At 41.4% G+C, this 16,075-nt stretch overlaps 1 protein-coding gene across 1 annotated transcript in view; it reads right to left on the bottom strand.

The window, feature by feature from the left end:
* The window catches only part of LOC132577206 (WD repeat-containing protein 64-like), a 57,202-nt gene that overhangs the window by 7,318 nt on the left and 33,809 nt on the right, over positions 1-16,075 (bottom strand). The window contains exons 15-23 of the mRNA XM_060246808.1: positions 15,719-15,764; positions 15,018-15,077; positions 14,694-14,856; positions 12,968-13,057; positions 5,647-5,705; positions 3,505-3,646; positions 3,356-3,395; positions 1,205-1,293; positions 386-534 (exon numbers count right to left, since the gene is read on the bottom strand). Coding sequence (XP_060102791.1) covers positions 386-534; positions 1,205-1,293; positions 3,356-3,395; positions 3,505-3,646; positions 5,647-5,705; positions 12,968-13,057; positions 14,694-14,856; positions 15,018-15,077; positions 15,719-15,764 — 838 coding nt within the window. The remainder of the gene's footprint in view (positions 1-385; positions 535-1,204; positions 1,294-3,355; positions 3,396-3,504; positions 3,647-5,646; positions 5,706-12,967; positions 13,058-14,693; positions 14,857-15,017; positions 15,078-15,718; positions 15,765-16,075) is intronic.

Genomic DNA, 16,075 nt, shown 5'->3' with positions numbered 1-16,075 from the left:
ACTTCTATGCTTTGGGCAAGCTCTCTACTTGCAAAAGTGAGCCATACTTTTTCATAAGTTTTTGATAAGAACAGAGCTTTATAATACTAAAACTAGTATGAACTATAGAAGAAACATTGTACTAATGCCAATTTTGATATCTGAGCTGCTTTCACTGGCCCTAGTTAATGTCTAATTATGGCACAGGTCATGCTGAAGATTTAAATAGCTCTATTTGCATGCTGGAATTCATTTAAAGACAATAATGCTAGAAAACGTTGAAGGCAGCAGGAAAAGAGGGGGCCCTAACAAAACACCCAAATCTTGTTCCCAGTTAATTCTGTCTGAAGGACACTCCTTCCCAAGCAGACATATCAAGAAACAATCTTCCTGTCTTAGCACTCACCTTGAACTCCCAGTTGGAGGCAAAACTATTTGCTTGGAGAAATTCCTGTCTAAAGTCATTGGAGTCATTGGCTGAGCTAATGTTAGGGTCAAATTGTTTCCACGATGACTTCTCTTCTATGTTCCATGGTTCTTTTTGACCAAACATCCCTTTAAAAAAAAAAAAAAGTAAAGCTACTTGAAAATCTTGCACCTGATTATGCTTCGGTTTCTCTTCCCTGTATCACAAATATGCAGGGCTGGCTTTAGCATACCTTGAGGTAGGGCAGTGGCTGGATCCCAGGATTCTGGTAGGGCCCATTGGCACTGTCCTGGCCACCTATGTGCCTCTCCTGCTGCCAACCTGCCCCTTCCCTTCCTTTGCAAGTGTTCCATCACCCACATGTTTGGCTACATATGCAGCCCAGTGCCACTAGTGAAGGGTGTGCAGGTACTGTACAGTGACAGTGCTTCCAATAATACACACCATTCAGCATCATCAGGAAAAAGGTGTGCATGCAGCTTCCGGGACTGTGAATATAGGCAATGGGAGTGCTTACAAGCAAGTAGAAGAGGAGATACATGGGTGGATGGAAGGTGGTAGGTAGAAATGGACCTGGGAATATGTTCCCATTTTACTTTATCTAATGACTTTGCTACATAACAAAAGACTTCTAGCTTTCTTAAACAACACCCCAGTTAGAATGAATCTCTAGATGATGGTGAAGATGATAAGGGTTTCTGCTCCCAATACAACCAGTCACTGCTTCATGCAGCGAAACCATGATTTGAAGTCAGGCAAACCAAGCATTTCCAAGGAGATTTACTAAACTTCCCCTACCTATGTATTCCCCTTCCAGACTCCACAGTTTCACACTACAGTCCAAGGATGAAGTGAGGAGAAGGTGGTAGTCATTCATGAAGGCCACACTACATTGTAAAAAGAAAATGGGTTTGGTTCTTTTTAATGACAATTGTCTAGAAAATAGATCCATTGGAGGTATCTGACGTCTCAAACTGTTTCTGAAAATGGAATGACCTGTTGCTTGGAATTAACTTGTTTGGATTTGCTTCCTCATACCATGTTTGAAGTCAGGGCTTTAGATTATGTGGACACATACAGTATGTCACAGAAGTGAGTGCACCCCCTCACATTTTGTAAATATTTAAGTATATCTCTTCATGTGACAACACTGAAGAAATGACACTTGGCTATAATGTAAAGTAGTGAGTCTACAGCTTGTATAACGGTGTAAATGTGCTGTCCCCTCAAAATTATGCAACACACAGCCATTAATGTCTAAACTGCTGGCAACAAAAGTGAGTACACCCTTAAGTGATAATGTCCAAATGGGGCCCAAAGTGTCAATATTCTGTGTAGCCACCACTATTTTCCAGCACTGCCTTAACCCTCTTGGACATAGAGTTCATCAGTGCTTCACAGGTTGCCACTGGAGTCTTCTTCCACTCCTCCATGACGACGTCATGTAGCTGGTGGATGTTAGAGACCTTGCGCACCTCCACCTTCCATTTCCGGATGTCCCACAGATGCTGAATAGGGTTTAGCTCTGGAGACATGCTTCTTTAGCAAGGCAGTGGTCATTTTGGAGGTGTATTTGGGGTCGTTATCATGTTGGAATACTGCCCTGTGGCCCAGTCTCCGAAGGGAGGGGATCATGCTCTGCTTCAGTATGTCACAATACATGTTGGCATTCATGGCTCCCTCAATGAACTGTAGCTTTCCAGTGCCAGCAGCACTCATGCAGCCCCAGACCATGACATTCCCGCCACCTTGCTTGACTGTAGGCAAGACACACTTGTCTTTGTACTCCTCACCTGGTTGCTGCCACACACGCTTGACACCATCTGAACCAAATAAGTTTATCTTGGTCTCATCAGACCACAGGACATGGTTCCAGAAATCCATGTCCTTAGTGTGCTTGTCTGCAGCAAACAGTTTGCGGGCTTTCTTGTGCATCATCTTTAGAAGAGACTTCCTTCTGGGACATCAGCCCTGCAGACCAATTTGATGCAGCGTGCGGCATATGGTCTGAGCACTGACAGGCTGACCCCGCCCCCCCCCTTCAACTTCTGTAGCAATGCTGGCAGCATTCATACGTCTATTTCCCAAAGCCAACCTCTGGATATGACGCTGAGCACGGGCACTCAACTTTGGTCGACCATGGCGAGGCCTGTTCTGAGTGGAACCTGTCCTGTTAAACCACTATATGGTCTTGGCCACCGTGCTGCAGCTCAGTTCCAGGGTCTTGACAATGTTCTTATAGCCTAGGCCATCTTTATGTATGTTTTTTCAGATCCTCAGAGAGTTCATTGCCATGAGGTGCCATGTGGAACTTCCAGTGACCAGTATGAGGGAGTGAGAGAGATAACCTGCTCCCCCACACGTGATGCCTTGTACCACTAACGAGTCACATGACACCAAGGAGGGAAAACGGCTAATTGGGCCCCCTTTGGACATTATCACTTAGGGGTGTACTCACTTTTGTTGCCAGCAGTTTAGACAATGGCTGTATGTTGCATAATTTTGAGGGGACAGCACATTTATAGTTGAGGCTCCTCCACATGCCCACAAACTCCCAGTTTCAAGAGGGGCATTGCTGCCAAGAGACCACAGCATGGTCTCCTTTTGCATGACTCAAAGCTTGTCACATTTACCTCAGGAAAGAGACAGGCTGCAGCAGCTCACATGCTGCCAGTCAAGGAACTCAAAATTTTAACTTCAAGGACCCAGACTCTAATAGCATAATTGGTTATGGCTGTTTTTCTAGGCATAGGTTTTATTTCAAGGATATGCCAGTTTTAAAAATCGAATCTAAAATCAGCTTTGAGGATCTTGATGGTGAAAGGACACTTCAGTCTCTCCCTCCACACACACTAGCTTTCTTCAACAGGGCTCTGACGTGACAAGAATGTCCCAAAAAAACATTATACGCTGAAAGCAAAAGAGTGGACCTCGCATTCATCGTCTTACCTTGTAACAGTGCAGTCATGAGCTCTCCAGTTCTGCAGCACTACAAAAATGTTAAGATGGAGGGTAGGATGGGGAAGAGAACTTAATCTTTGGAAGACTGAAGGAATAGGAACATTATTATTTTCAAAACAAAATTATATTTCTCTCACAAAGTGGTGGTTTGTCCTCTGGCCCATGGGCAGCATATTCAGAAATGTTCCAAATATAGATATACCCCTGCTGGTCTCCTGCACACAAGAGGAAGTAATTGTTACTGACTGCCATATCGCTGATGGTAGTTTTCTCCTTTGACTGCAAGTGAGGAAAGAAAGAGAAAAAAAATGGAAGGGTAACATCATAGTTTCAAAGATTTCAGTAATGATATTGCAGAAAATTTCCTTTAATCAGTAAATCATATTCTTTTTTATATATTTAATGGACTAAACACACAGTCAGCATGCTCCTGGTTGTTGCTTACATGATCTGTGGTGAACAAAGATGCTACTTATTTTGAGATTGCTATTCATTTTGAGACAGTAAGTGTAACAGTGAAGGCTGAGAGTACCTTGATGAAGAGTTCCTGTATATCAAGGTTGTCCCTGCTCTCAGCCAAGCCAACTTGGGAAATGTATGAAACCACCACAACTTGGTATGACACATTCTTTAATAGGAGGCTTTTAAAAAAACTCTTTATTTGTATTAACTTTTCTGTAAAACACTGAATCACAATAGCTGCTCTCCAGCACACGTTTGCCTACTTTGAAACAGCACTGTAGCCATTGGGCTAATTTGCACCAAGACTGTACTTGGCTGTAATCAATATTATGAAATGTAAAGCCCTAAAGAAGAATGAAGTAACTGAATTGTGCATAGATTTGTGGTAAACTTACCTTTGAGCTGTTAAATTACTCTCTGCTCCTATAGCAATCTGTGGAACACTCTTTAGGGAATGCTGCCTATACATTTTAAAGGTTTTTTTCCTTGCTTTCTTTTTCAAATTAATGTTTTTATTTTACTTGTTTTTTAAACAAAACATTCTATGCTGCCTTTCGATCCACATAGGGTCTCCAAGGTGGCAAACATTTCAATGTTAAAACATTAAGACATTAAAAGAGAATTTAAAATAAAATGTATATAAAATACTTAATTAAATAAGGAATATCTACACTAGATTTGCTAGCTCCAGATTAGGAAATACCTGGAGGTTTTTGGGATGGAGCCTGAGGAGAGTGGGGTTTGGGGAGGGAAGGGAAGGGAACTTTGGCTGGGTGTAATGCCACAGAATTCAACCTCCAAAGCATTCAAGGGAATTGATCATCTAGAGATCAGCTGTAGTAGTATGAGATCTCCAGGTGCCACCTGGAGGTTGGCAACCCCATCATGTTATGAACTCAAGTTATTTAATGTGGCTGATCTGAGGAACAAAGATAAAATGGGTTGGCTCCAGCTAACTTTTAAAAACTGAATTTCACCCTTTGTTACCATACACCCCATTCCACATGGCTTTTATCCAAGTAGTTCCATGATCTCCAGCAGAGCCTTTATGCTGGTCAAAGGCAACTCCTTTTTACACCAGCAGACAGCCTGATTGAACCCAACCCATTCTGTTTCCAAAGTTCACCCAGAAGCAGCTTTTAGCAGAAGGCTGCAGTGGAAGGGGGAAAGATTTGTTTCACAAAGTTGCTCTGTTGTAGTTCAGTGAATCCAATCTAAAACATTTAATGGAAAGGAAGAGGAAACGTCCCCTGTGCAAGCACCAGTCGTTTCCGACTCTGGGGTGACGTTGCTTTCACAATGTTTTCACAGCAGACTTTTTATGGGGTGGTTTGCCATTGCCTTCCCCAGTCTTTTACACTTCCCCCCCAGCAAGCTGGGTACTCATTTTACCGACCTCAGAAGGATGGAAGGCTGAGTCAACCTTGGGCTGGCTACCTGAATCCAGCTTCCGCCAGAATCGAACTCAGGTCGTGAGCAAAGAGTTCAGATCACAGTACTGCAGTACTGCTGCTTTACCATTCTGCGCCGCAGGGCCGCATAAAATGTTTAGTGAGATAAGTCTAAATGAATCTGAAATTTCTTGGAGAGTGGGGTTTCCTGGTTATTTAGACCACTCACATGACAGGAAGAAACAAATGGAGAAAGCTCTAGCTAAATGAATGCATGCCGGTTTAAAAATCTACCTTTTAATCCCGTTTTCCATCATGAATTCTTTAGTTTCAGCAGCCTCAAAACATTAATAAGAACTATGGTGAGCCACAAGTAGAAATTAGGAGCATGCAAAGTGTTTCTCACAGAAAATGATCAACACTTACACTAGAGAAATAAGCAAGTAGTTTCCCTTGTCCAAATATATTCCAGAATGTAACATATCCTAGGAGATATCAACAGTGCAAAAGTATTAGTCATAGATTATAGGTATAAACAGGTTACCAGGCTTTTTAAAAAAATATTTTTGAAGTTTAAAAAATGTATTTGTGTATTCAGAATGGGAGACATGCCACAAACTGTGAAGCCATAAAAAAATATTGTCTGCACAGCAAAGGTTTTCCACTCTGCAATGTCCACAGAGTCTATCCTTATACTGGCATCCATGGATGATTTCAACAAGCATGTTTATATGTTGTTTTTGCTTTACCAGAATATTACTGAAGAGAACTGAGGGAACACTGTCCATCAAAGCCAACGTACGTGTGACATATATACATTTTAAGGCCCCTCCTCAGCATACAGTAGCGGTCAAAGAAAGGGGTTTGGAGCTGTTCTTTCACTTTCTTAATACGAATTAGGAAAGGAGATAACAAAGCCCCCATACAAGACTTATTTGAAAGACACTGACCTATTTGGATAACACAAGAGTCAACGTTTAACATATCATCTTCCCCTGCTGCAATGGTTTGGATCCAAAGATTACTTCTGCAAGCAGAAGGGTGTTTTCATATGGGCAAGGAGAACAGTGATTTATGCCTACTCTCACCCACTGGAGACATGTACATCTCATGCCATTCTGCTCCCCAGACACCTCTGACCCCCAGACCAGCATTTCAGGATGTACAGTGGAGTGCAGTGAGAAGGATGTGGGAAACATCCATTCCACGAGCAATCATACAGTCCTTCGGATCCACCCCACTGTGCCATCAAAATCATAAGAATTACTATGGTGTTGGATAGATCAGGATGGTGCCACTGTGGCAAAGGCAAAATATGGCTATGTATCTTACATCTAGATCAGCCACCATCCAGTATGCAAATTAGAGATGAAAAGAACTTTGCTGGATTCTAACTCCCAAAGTGTTATTTACATATATCCAGAGAAGCAGTAGGTCTTGGATGACAGGAATATAAGGGATTGCTAATGCCATAAATAGGTTTTTCCACAATAAAGGGCGGACGTATATTCCTAGAAGCTGAGCCCCATAGCACAGAGTGGTAAAGGTGTAGTACTGCAGTCCTAACTCTCTGCTCATGACCTGAGTTTGATCCCGACAGAAGCTGGGTTCAGGTAGCCAGCTCAAGGCTGACTCAGCCTTCCATCCTTCTGAGGTCAGTAAAATGAGTATCCAGCTTGCTGGGGGGAAAGTGTAGATGACTGGGGAAGGCAATGGCAAACCACCTCGTAAAAAGTCTGCAGTGAAAACGTCATGATGCAACATAACTCCGGAGTTGGAAATGACTGGTGCTTGCACAGGGGACTACCTTTACCTTTTTTTACCTTTATATTCCTGAAGCAGTACAAAAGTCTTTAATTTGAAAGTGGTTCCCATCATTCTTTATGGTTCAGCTGTTTGGATTACAACTATCTCTGATATAGTGACCAACCACTAGCCCAATTCTTAAGGAAAATATTGAATAGCCCCTGCTGTGTGTCAAACACTGTATTACAAGCAGAATTTGGACAGATATCCTTGGAAGCAAGAGCATGGCTTCAAATTGACTTTAAACAGCAATTCTGCTGAAGATAGTTTGTTACCCGCTTCAGATCAGGATACCTATAGATCAACCTGATGAAAGCCCTGGATGAGAAACTGATGAAAGTTAGAATGCTGCTTTATGATGTTTTTGAGTTGGACAAAACCAAAGCATTTTCTCTGATCAAAAAGTGAGTCCTTGAAATTGATCATGATAGTTTGAACCTGAGAGCCCACAAAATATGCTCACTCCTGTTTTTTGGTCTTTCTTACTTGAAATTCTTTAAAAAAAACAAAACCCTGCCCATATGTACTAGGAACCAGAAAATTACAGGTCAGTCAGCCTAACGACTGTCCCAGGCAAATTAGTAGAAACTGTCATCAACGATAGAATTGTTAGGCACATAGAGGGACAAAGCCTGCTGAGGGGAAAGTAAAGGGGAGATCACCAGCCTTTTGGAGTTCTTTCAGAAAGTGAACAAACATGTCAGCAATGTTGACCCAGTATATATACCTGGACTCCCCAAAAGCTTTTAACAAGGTACCTTAACAAAGGCTCCTGAGTAAACTTAGCAGTTGTGGGATAAGAGGACAATTTCTCTTATAAATTAATGATTAAATGACAGGAAGCAAAGAGTTCTCACAATGGAGGGAAGTAAGCAGTGGGATCCCACAAGAATTGTTATTGGGGTCAGCGGTATTTATTTTAGTAATAAATTATCTAGAACTAGGGATGAGCAGTGTAGTGGCCAAGTTTGAAGATGACACAAAATTATTCAGGATGGTGAAAATCAAGTCTGACTGTGAAGAGCTTTAAGAAGACCTCCACAAACTTAGCAAGTGGGCGACAATGTGGCAAATAAAATTCAATGTTGGTAAGTGTAAGGTGATGCATATCGGGACAAAAAAATCTCTTCAAGTATAGGTTTGAACTTTTTGAGAGGAAAAGAGATCTTGGGGTCATAGCAGATAACTCAGTGACATCATCAACCCAGTATGCTGCAGCAGTGAAAAAGGCAAACTCTATGTTCAGGATTATTAGGAAAGGGACTGAGAATAAAACAGCCAATATTGTAATGCCCGTGTATAGATCTATGGTGTGGCCTCATTTGAAATAATGTGTACAGTTCTGGTCGCCATTTCTCAAAAAAAGGACATTGCAGAGCTGAAAAAAGTAAAGTGAAGGGCAACTGAGATGTTTAAAGAGTTGGAACTCCTTCCCTATGAGGAAAGGCTGAAAAGTCTAGGGGCGTTTTCGCACTGACCTTAATCGGCAGCGACGTCCCTCTTCACCACGCAGGATCTGCGCGGATTTCACACCAATTGCTGCGGAGCACCCGGAAGAGCCGCAAAGTCCCGTGGCTTTTGCGGCGCAAATGGAAACTGGTTTTTGGTGGTTTCCATTTGCGCCGCAAAAGCCGCGGGACTTTGCGGCTCTTCCGGGTGCTCCGCAGCAATTGGTGCGAAATCCACGCAGATCCTGAGCGGTGAAGAGGGACGTCGCTGCCGATTAAGGTCAGTGAGAAAACCCCCTAGGACTTCGCATTTTAGAAAAGAGACAGCTAAGGGGGGACATGATAGAGGTTTAAAAATCTGCATGGGGTGAAGAGAATTGACAAAGAGAATTTTTTTCTCCATCTACTGAACTTGAGGGCGTCCAATGAAACTGATAGGCAGTAGGCTCAGGACAAAAGGAAATGCTACTTTATGCAGAGATTGATTACAATGCTTGATTACTGCCTGCCAGAGGAGGTAGTGATAGTCACAGGAATAAACAGTTTTAAAAGGGGAACAGATAGATTCATGGAGGATAAGTCTACCAGTGGCTACTAGCCATGGTGACTGAGGGTAACCTCCATATTCAGAAACAGTTAGCCTCTGAATCCCAGAGCCAGGAGGAAACATCAGGGGAAGGCCTCAGCCTCCATGCCTTGCTGTTGCTCATCCAGAGGAACTGATTGGCCATTAGGTGGAACAGGATGCTGGATTAGATGGACTACTGGTCTGATCCAGCAGGGCTCTTCTTGTGTTATGTCCTTATTGTGCAGCTCATATATTTTAATTAATTAAAATATGTGAGAAAATTTTCTTAATCTAAATTTTAAATTGAAACTAAATATATAACTAAGCATGGATTTGAAATTTCACAAGCACGTGCATGTAAAATGCTGGCAAATTGTATGGGGTTTACAAGGCAAGGGATGAAGAGAGATAGTTTGCCATTGCCTGTCTCTGTGTTGCAACCCTGGATTTATTTAGCTTTGGTGTCCCATGCAAGTACTAACCAGGGTTGACCCTGCATAGCTTCCAAGATTCAGTGAGATCAGGCTAGCCTGGGCCATCTAGATCATATACATTACAAAAACAAACCCTGGAGTTTTAGACAGAAACAGAGACCATACCACAATTTCTGTAAATGCATCACAAGTCTTTTAAAAGAATGAGGCCAAATTTGTCAACAGGCAGCAATATGAGAGCACCAATAAAAGCTCACAAGAAGTTTTTCCTGTGCTCATTTGCATAGTCCTGAACAATCCCCAGCATCTGGAAATGAAGCTCAGCATCCATTTCGGAATTCATTGCAAAGAGCCAGCGAAGAACTGATGAATCGATGAGCCAACTCGAGTCGCGAAGCAATCACGGAAATTTGAAATGCACAGTGAACGCGCCAGTGCAAACGTGCATGCGCTTAAATGCTGATTAATTCTTTTTTAAAAAGCAAAGCACAATAGCGGGCATCACTGTGCCTGCGCTAATGCGGATGGAAGTCTCTTGAAACGAGGTCTGGTAGAGCGCTCTGATCGACCAGCGACGAGACCCAAACGGGATAGAACGGGAACCTGGCTGTTGTCTGATCGGGAAATCGTGCGGATTATAATAGAGGCGCGTTACAGATGGATTAAATGGTAAATGTGACCGCTCCTATGTGTATTTAAAGGCTCTGTTGTTTGGCAGCTGATGATTCTCAGAGGAAAGCTAACTCCACTTGCCTGGGATTAAGCCACATTTAGAAGACCTGAGCAGGGTTCTGAGTGGACCTGTTTAGTGTTGCTCTTCAGGCTGAATGTCCTGGACAAAAAACCCAGATGTTTGTTTGCTAGGCTGTCATTTACCTAGGTTTTCAGTTCCAAGATGCAGAAATATAGTGAAAACAGACCATTTTTCTTCAGAAAATAGAAGCCAGTGTGATATATTTGAATGTGTGGTATGTACATGCTCATACCATTTTTTCCCTCACACACACATTATGATCTCTGGTCAAACAGGTTTTGGAAAGGTTTCTTGTATTCCAAAACCTGTCTAACCAGTGCTAATAGTGGGGTAAAAGATGACAGATATATGCACCACAAGTCTTGTTCATTCTATTATACCATTATCCATACTCTGAAACACTACTGTCTGGCTCCAGCTCTATTATACAAAAAACAAACAAACGGTTATGCTCCTTAGGTTTCCAGCTATGCTTTTCAAGAACAAAGCAGTACATGATAATTTCTGACAATCTGTAGCTCTGCTACTTCCAGATAATTTTGGCATATTCTAAACAGAGTGATACAGGTAAGATTTTACCAGTAATTAGCAACTTCTATTTTAATCCCATTCTGGATCAAAGCATGATTTTAATTCCAGATGGCAGATTCACAGAGACTTAGAAGGCCGGGGTGGGGAACCCAAAACAACAACAACAATTATGCTTTTAGTGAGCACATTTTTGGCTTTGTTTCAAGAGAATGCATTACATTATTTCAGTATTCTGTATTTTCATACATGGTTGGCTTTTAACTCAAGATTGGTGTGTACAAAATTTGGACATCGCTAGTTGTTTAATTTAAAATAACATTGGTTCCCATTCTTTATAATCTATACTAAAATTATCCCTTTAATTATTTTTCTCAGTTGTTATGCAATCACACACATGGGTTCTGGACCTGCTGAGAAGAAATGCCATGCCATTGTACAGCTCTAGCATAAGAATTGACATTCATCCCCTCAAGAAGATCCTTTCTTGAAAGGAGGGGATTACGCTTCCCCACTCACTTCTTCTGACTGACCCTCCCAGTAGTAGGAGTTCTAAGAATTCTCTTTCATAAGAAACAAGCCATATGTATGACTTTGATACAGAAGGAAACCACACACCATGAAAGTTGTGTTATAGTGCTCCGCAGGTTGTCCATATGCTGTTTAAAATGTTCATGAAGCTGCTAGGAGAGGTCATTCAAGGAGTACAGTGGGTTGGATAAGTTAGTTTTTTATCTGGTCTTGTGCAGTTCCCTTCCTTATTACAGCCCACACATGGCTTTTATCCATGCAGATACCATGTTCCTTAGCATAGCCTTTTCAGTGATCAAGGGGGGGGGGGTCCCCTTCTCCCTTTTTCACCTGAAGAGGCTAGTTGGATCCAGCCCACAATCATCAGTACACTCAGCACTATTTTGCCTTTTAATCTGAAACAGGTGAGACAAGAGATATCCCAGATTAGTGCTTGTAGGTAGAATGGGCTGGAAGGGGATGAAAAAAGTAAAGCTCAGTCTATACAAGACTTCAGGGGCTGCCCACTAGTATGAACACTGGTGGAGGACCATGGATTCATCCTGTTCCAGATGGGGGTTGCACTTCCTCTAAGGAAAAGGTTTAGATCCTGAGGTGCAGATGGAGGAACATCTCTCTGACATGTAGTGGAGCTCCTTTTCATTAGCAATTAGCCTGGAGCCTAACCTTGCTACTAAATTATTCCTATTCACCCAAGCATTTAATTGAGAGGGTTTTTTTTTTTAAAGGGGAGGTTACTCTTGCTGTGTTAATTGATTTTTTTTCTCTTTTATTTTTTTTCCTCTTTTATTAGTCAGTGAGCTGCCTCATTCTCTGTTGTGGCGCCCACCTTGTGGAACCACTTGTCCAAGGAAAACTCCCATACTTCTATCACAGAAAATGCAAAACAGAAATGTTCAGGAGGGTATTTTTTTTATAAAGGCATCAAAATGGCACAGTCTAGGAGGATGTTTCTCTATGGGAATGGGATTGTAGCTCATTGCAGTTGTTTACTGTATGAATTATCTTGCTTTTACTGCACTGTCTTCTACCTTTGTGGTCCACTTTTGGCACTGTTTACAGTACGTCAGAAATCTTTAGAAAGGTTGCATTGCTTCCTAATTTCTGTAATCCCAGTCCTATTGCTTTCTACTGGATGTCTTGTGCAATCCACTTTGAGTCTCAATAAGAAAGTCAGGTTATAAATGAAGTAAATAAATTAAAAACAATAAAAAAATAAGCCTGGTCAAACTGATTGTAGGATATAACTTTTTTAAATAAACACATTAAAGCCCCTTCTCAGTGAAGTCAAACTGGTCTGGCAACATTTAAATTGATTTATTTTTATTTATTTTTATTTTTTTATCAAATTTCTATCCCACCCTCCCCTAGTGGGCTAGTTGCACTGACTTAAATAAAAATGTGTGGCCTTAAATACATGTCAATTTATTTGAATGGAATGGGGAATAGCTTGAATTGGTCGTTAAAATACAATAAGCTTTCATTTGATTTTATTACCATACTGCTATTTACAGTCGCTCATACTGTCCCCATCCCCTATGTTTAGAAACAGCTTTTTGGTACATAGGAGGGACCATGATAAAACAGTGGATCTGAGAATCCCAACCATGCTTGTGCCCTTTGGATTCTGGCCATGATATTTCTTTCTCTCTATATATATACAAACATTAATCTTTACCTTTGGGTCCACTGGCCACTAGCGTTGCTGCTGTTTTCTTTCTTTCCATCCTTGGTAAGACGAAAATGATTTTATTGATGGTTAAATCCTCTGGGGGGGAAAAAAAACCCTTGATAGGTCACTGCTTCCAACCCACTGCACCTTCACAGGATGGGCAAGCAAATGATTGATGCATTTTCCACACTTTGATTTCTCTCATACAGAAAGATACTGCAGAAGGCAGTTTTCTCTGGCACATTCCACTCAACATATTCCTTGAGCTGGATTTGTTTGGGCAGGCACATTTTCCCCCACTGTGACAAGATAGTAATAATACTCCAGATTTTCAGACCCTTCTTCTTTTTTCCAACAATTTAGAATTATAGATCCCACCCCCACCCCACCCCGCTTAACATCTTATTATACTATATAAATTCAGCTTGCACTCTGCGAACACAGATAACAGTGCATATTAAAGTATCTGTTGGTTTGGCAAAGAAAGACTCCTCCATCCTGCTATAACCCCCTGAGCTCCCTGCCATTTTGTTCCTTGGAGCCAGCAAGCTCTCCAGAACAGCAAAAGGGCCAATGGGGGGGGTTAAGAATTGGAGGGAAATCATTGCCCGTCTTCTGTAACAGAAATACCCTTCCATTAGATGAACTGCATGGTTGGATACATGCCAATATTATTTGATGGTACTGGAAGTGCACCTTTTCCAATCCAATCACAGTGATTGTGTGTGACAAATCTATAATACCACTGTACATTAACCACTGTTACAACTACAAGAGTAAGAGTTACTACAAGAGTAAGAGCACAGTTGCATCAGCAATACAGGCAGAGAAAGGGTTGCCTATTATTCTGACTGCTGAATTGTTCTCTGTGGCCATTCTTGCCATATGCCAATTTAACATGGAGCAGTTCACCACATATTGTAAGACAGCTTCCACATATTCTCACAGCTTCCTCCATATAGTGAGTACATCTGTGCTTCTGAGCTCACCAGACCATGTTGCCTGATTTCAGGGCAGCTGGACATCTTGTACTCAGGCTACTTAGGTACAATTATGAAGGAAGCATGTGTGGAGGCTGTGGAGTGAGGGCGGGGGGGAAGGCTCTGAGGCAACTGCCTTCTGGACTGGTTACCTTGTGGCACTATCCATATAGATGAAAATAGTAGGGTACTTTTCCTCAGCAACTGTTGTTAACTGTGGCTAGATTACAAATAAGAACAGACTGAATGTGCAATATGACAAAGAGTAAGGACTGGCTAGAGCATGTCTTTATCGCTATCATCACTGCAGCCAGGATCAGATTTTGGGACGGCAGAGTGGGGTGCTTGCCCCGGGTGCCAACGGAGGGGGGCATCAAATTGGGTATGGAGTCCATTGTATAACCATAAGATAGAATGGGTCATAAGGGGGCACCATTTTTTAATTTTGTCCCCCCCCCCCTCAAAAAACATGTAGATCCGGTTCTGACTGCAGCACTAGGAAAAGGCCATATTGCCATGTTCCAGTGCACATGCACTTGCAGTCCCATAGAATAAGGTTGAACTGGCTCGGTGGTGGTGGTGGTGGCCACTCCATGATGAGCTGGTTTGGGGCCAATGGTCATTTTCTGCAGCCCAGAAAAACACCCAACTTCTTAAAAACTAACTATTAACACAACAACCTTTTGGTTCTACACTTGATTTAACATACTTAAGATTTATTTACTCCTAGTAAAAGAAGGAATATTACCCACCTTTTCCTCCTTCCAAAGCTGCCCTGCTTACAGCACTTAGGCGGCTGCAGAGATGTCCTGATACAAGATTCCATATGAGAACTTCACCGTCAAAACTAGAAGTGGCCAAGAAATGCGGAGGGCAGGAAGCTACACACAAAATATCATCCTTGTGACCTGTCCCCTAGATTATGTGGCACAAAATAACCATAAGCATGTAGCCATTGCACTATAAATCTCACATGAATTAAGATGTTATGAAGCAAAACAATATAGAGATTAAGAAAGATTTGTAGACATTTTATTCATGTTTAACAATGGTTTATCAACTGACAATCTTCTTACCACACTTTCAGTCCACTCTGGCTGTGTACTTGATCCTTCAGGCATTTCATCATTAAGCTCCTGAGATTTAAAAAACAAAACAAAACACAGCAATGACATCTCTGTCTTTAGGGAATCATGATATAAAATATCGTCAAAGAAAATATAAACTACAATGTCAAACAAGCATTAATATATGGCAAAGTAATGTCAGTCATATTTCTAGAGAAAAGCACTGTTAATTCAATGTAAAATAATTGTGAAATAAATGACCACAAGAAATCATGAGGGGAAGCTTTGCGTATCATGGTACAGTCCTAAGTAGTATTGCACCCTCTAAATCAATGGGTTTAGAAGAGTATAACTGTTCAGGATTGCACAGTTAGCTAACTGCATGCCTCCAAATTGTAGGCTATGTGAGGCCAGCTGTAGAAATGAGGTATTAGCTTTGATTTGGTGGAAAACCATATCCAAAATGCAGTGATATCTCAGGTACCATTGATGACTGTACTGTAAGTGAACAGGATTGCTGCATCACAGAACTCCTGGGCTGCAAGTAAGTACGCTATCAATTAATGTAAAATCAGAGGTCTGTCTTTCAGGGTTCATTAAGCAATGAGCACTTATTCTAGCTACATTACCATAAATCTCAAATTTGTCTTAGTGATGAGGTAATGAAATAATTCAAAATAAAGTTTAAGCAAATTACTAGTTATACTTACAGGAAAAATATTGATCTTCCTGCCCCAACCAACAGATATGATGTACCTTTAAAAACAGAGCCATTTTTTTTTACTATAGGAGGAAGAAGAAGGCCAACTCTAACCTTGTTTTCATCCTGAAAGAATATATGTGTCAGCATTGCTTTCCAAATGTGCATAAGGATGCAGGACACGTTCACAGTTCTTTTTCTTCACTGACTGGGATTATTTCACATACTGTCATTTTAAAATTTATGTTCAGCAACCATTCCCTTTTAAAACTGTTATATCTAAAATACTGTGCATGATTTCTTGGGGGACTTTGTTAAAAACTGCAGACTCCACTAAACATATCAGGAAATTCTTGGTAAGTAGGCA

This window comes from Heteronotia binoei, chromosome 9 (genome assembly GCF_032191835.1).
Source record: "Heteronotia binoei isolate CCM8104 ecotype False Entrance Well chromosome 9, APGP_CSIRO_Hbin_v1, whole genome shotgun sequence".
Classification (NCBI taxonomy): Eukaryota; Metazoa; Chordata; class Lepidosauria; order Squamata; family Gekkonidae; genus Heteronotia; species Heteronotia binoei.
Note: the sequence above shows the minus strand (reverse complement) of the source record. Positions and strands in the feature narration are given on the sequence as shown.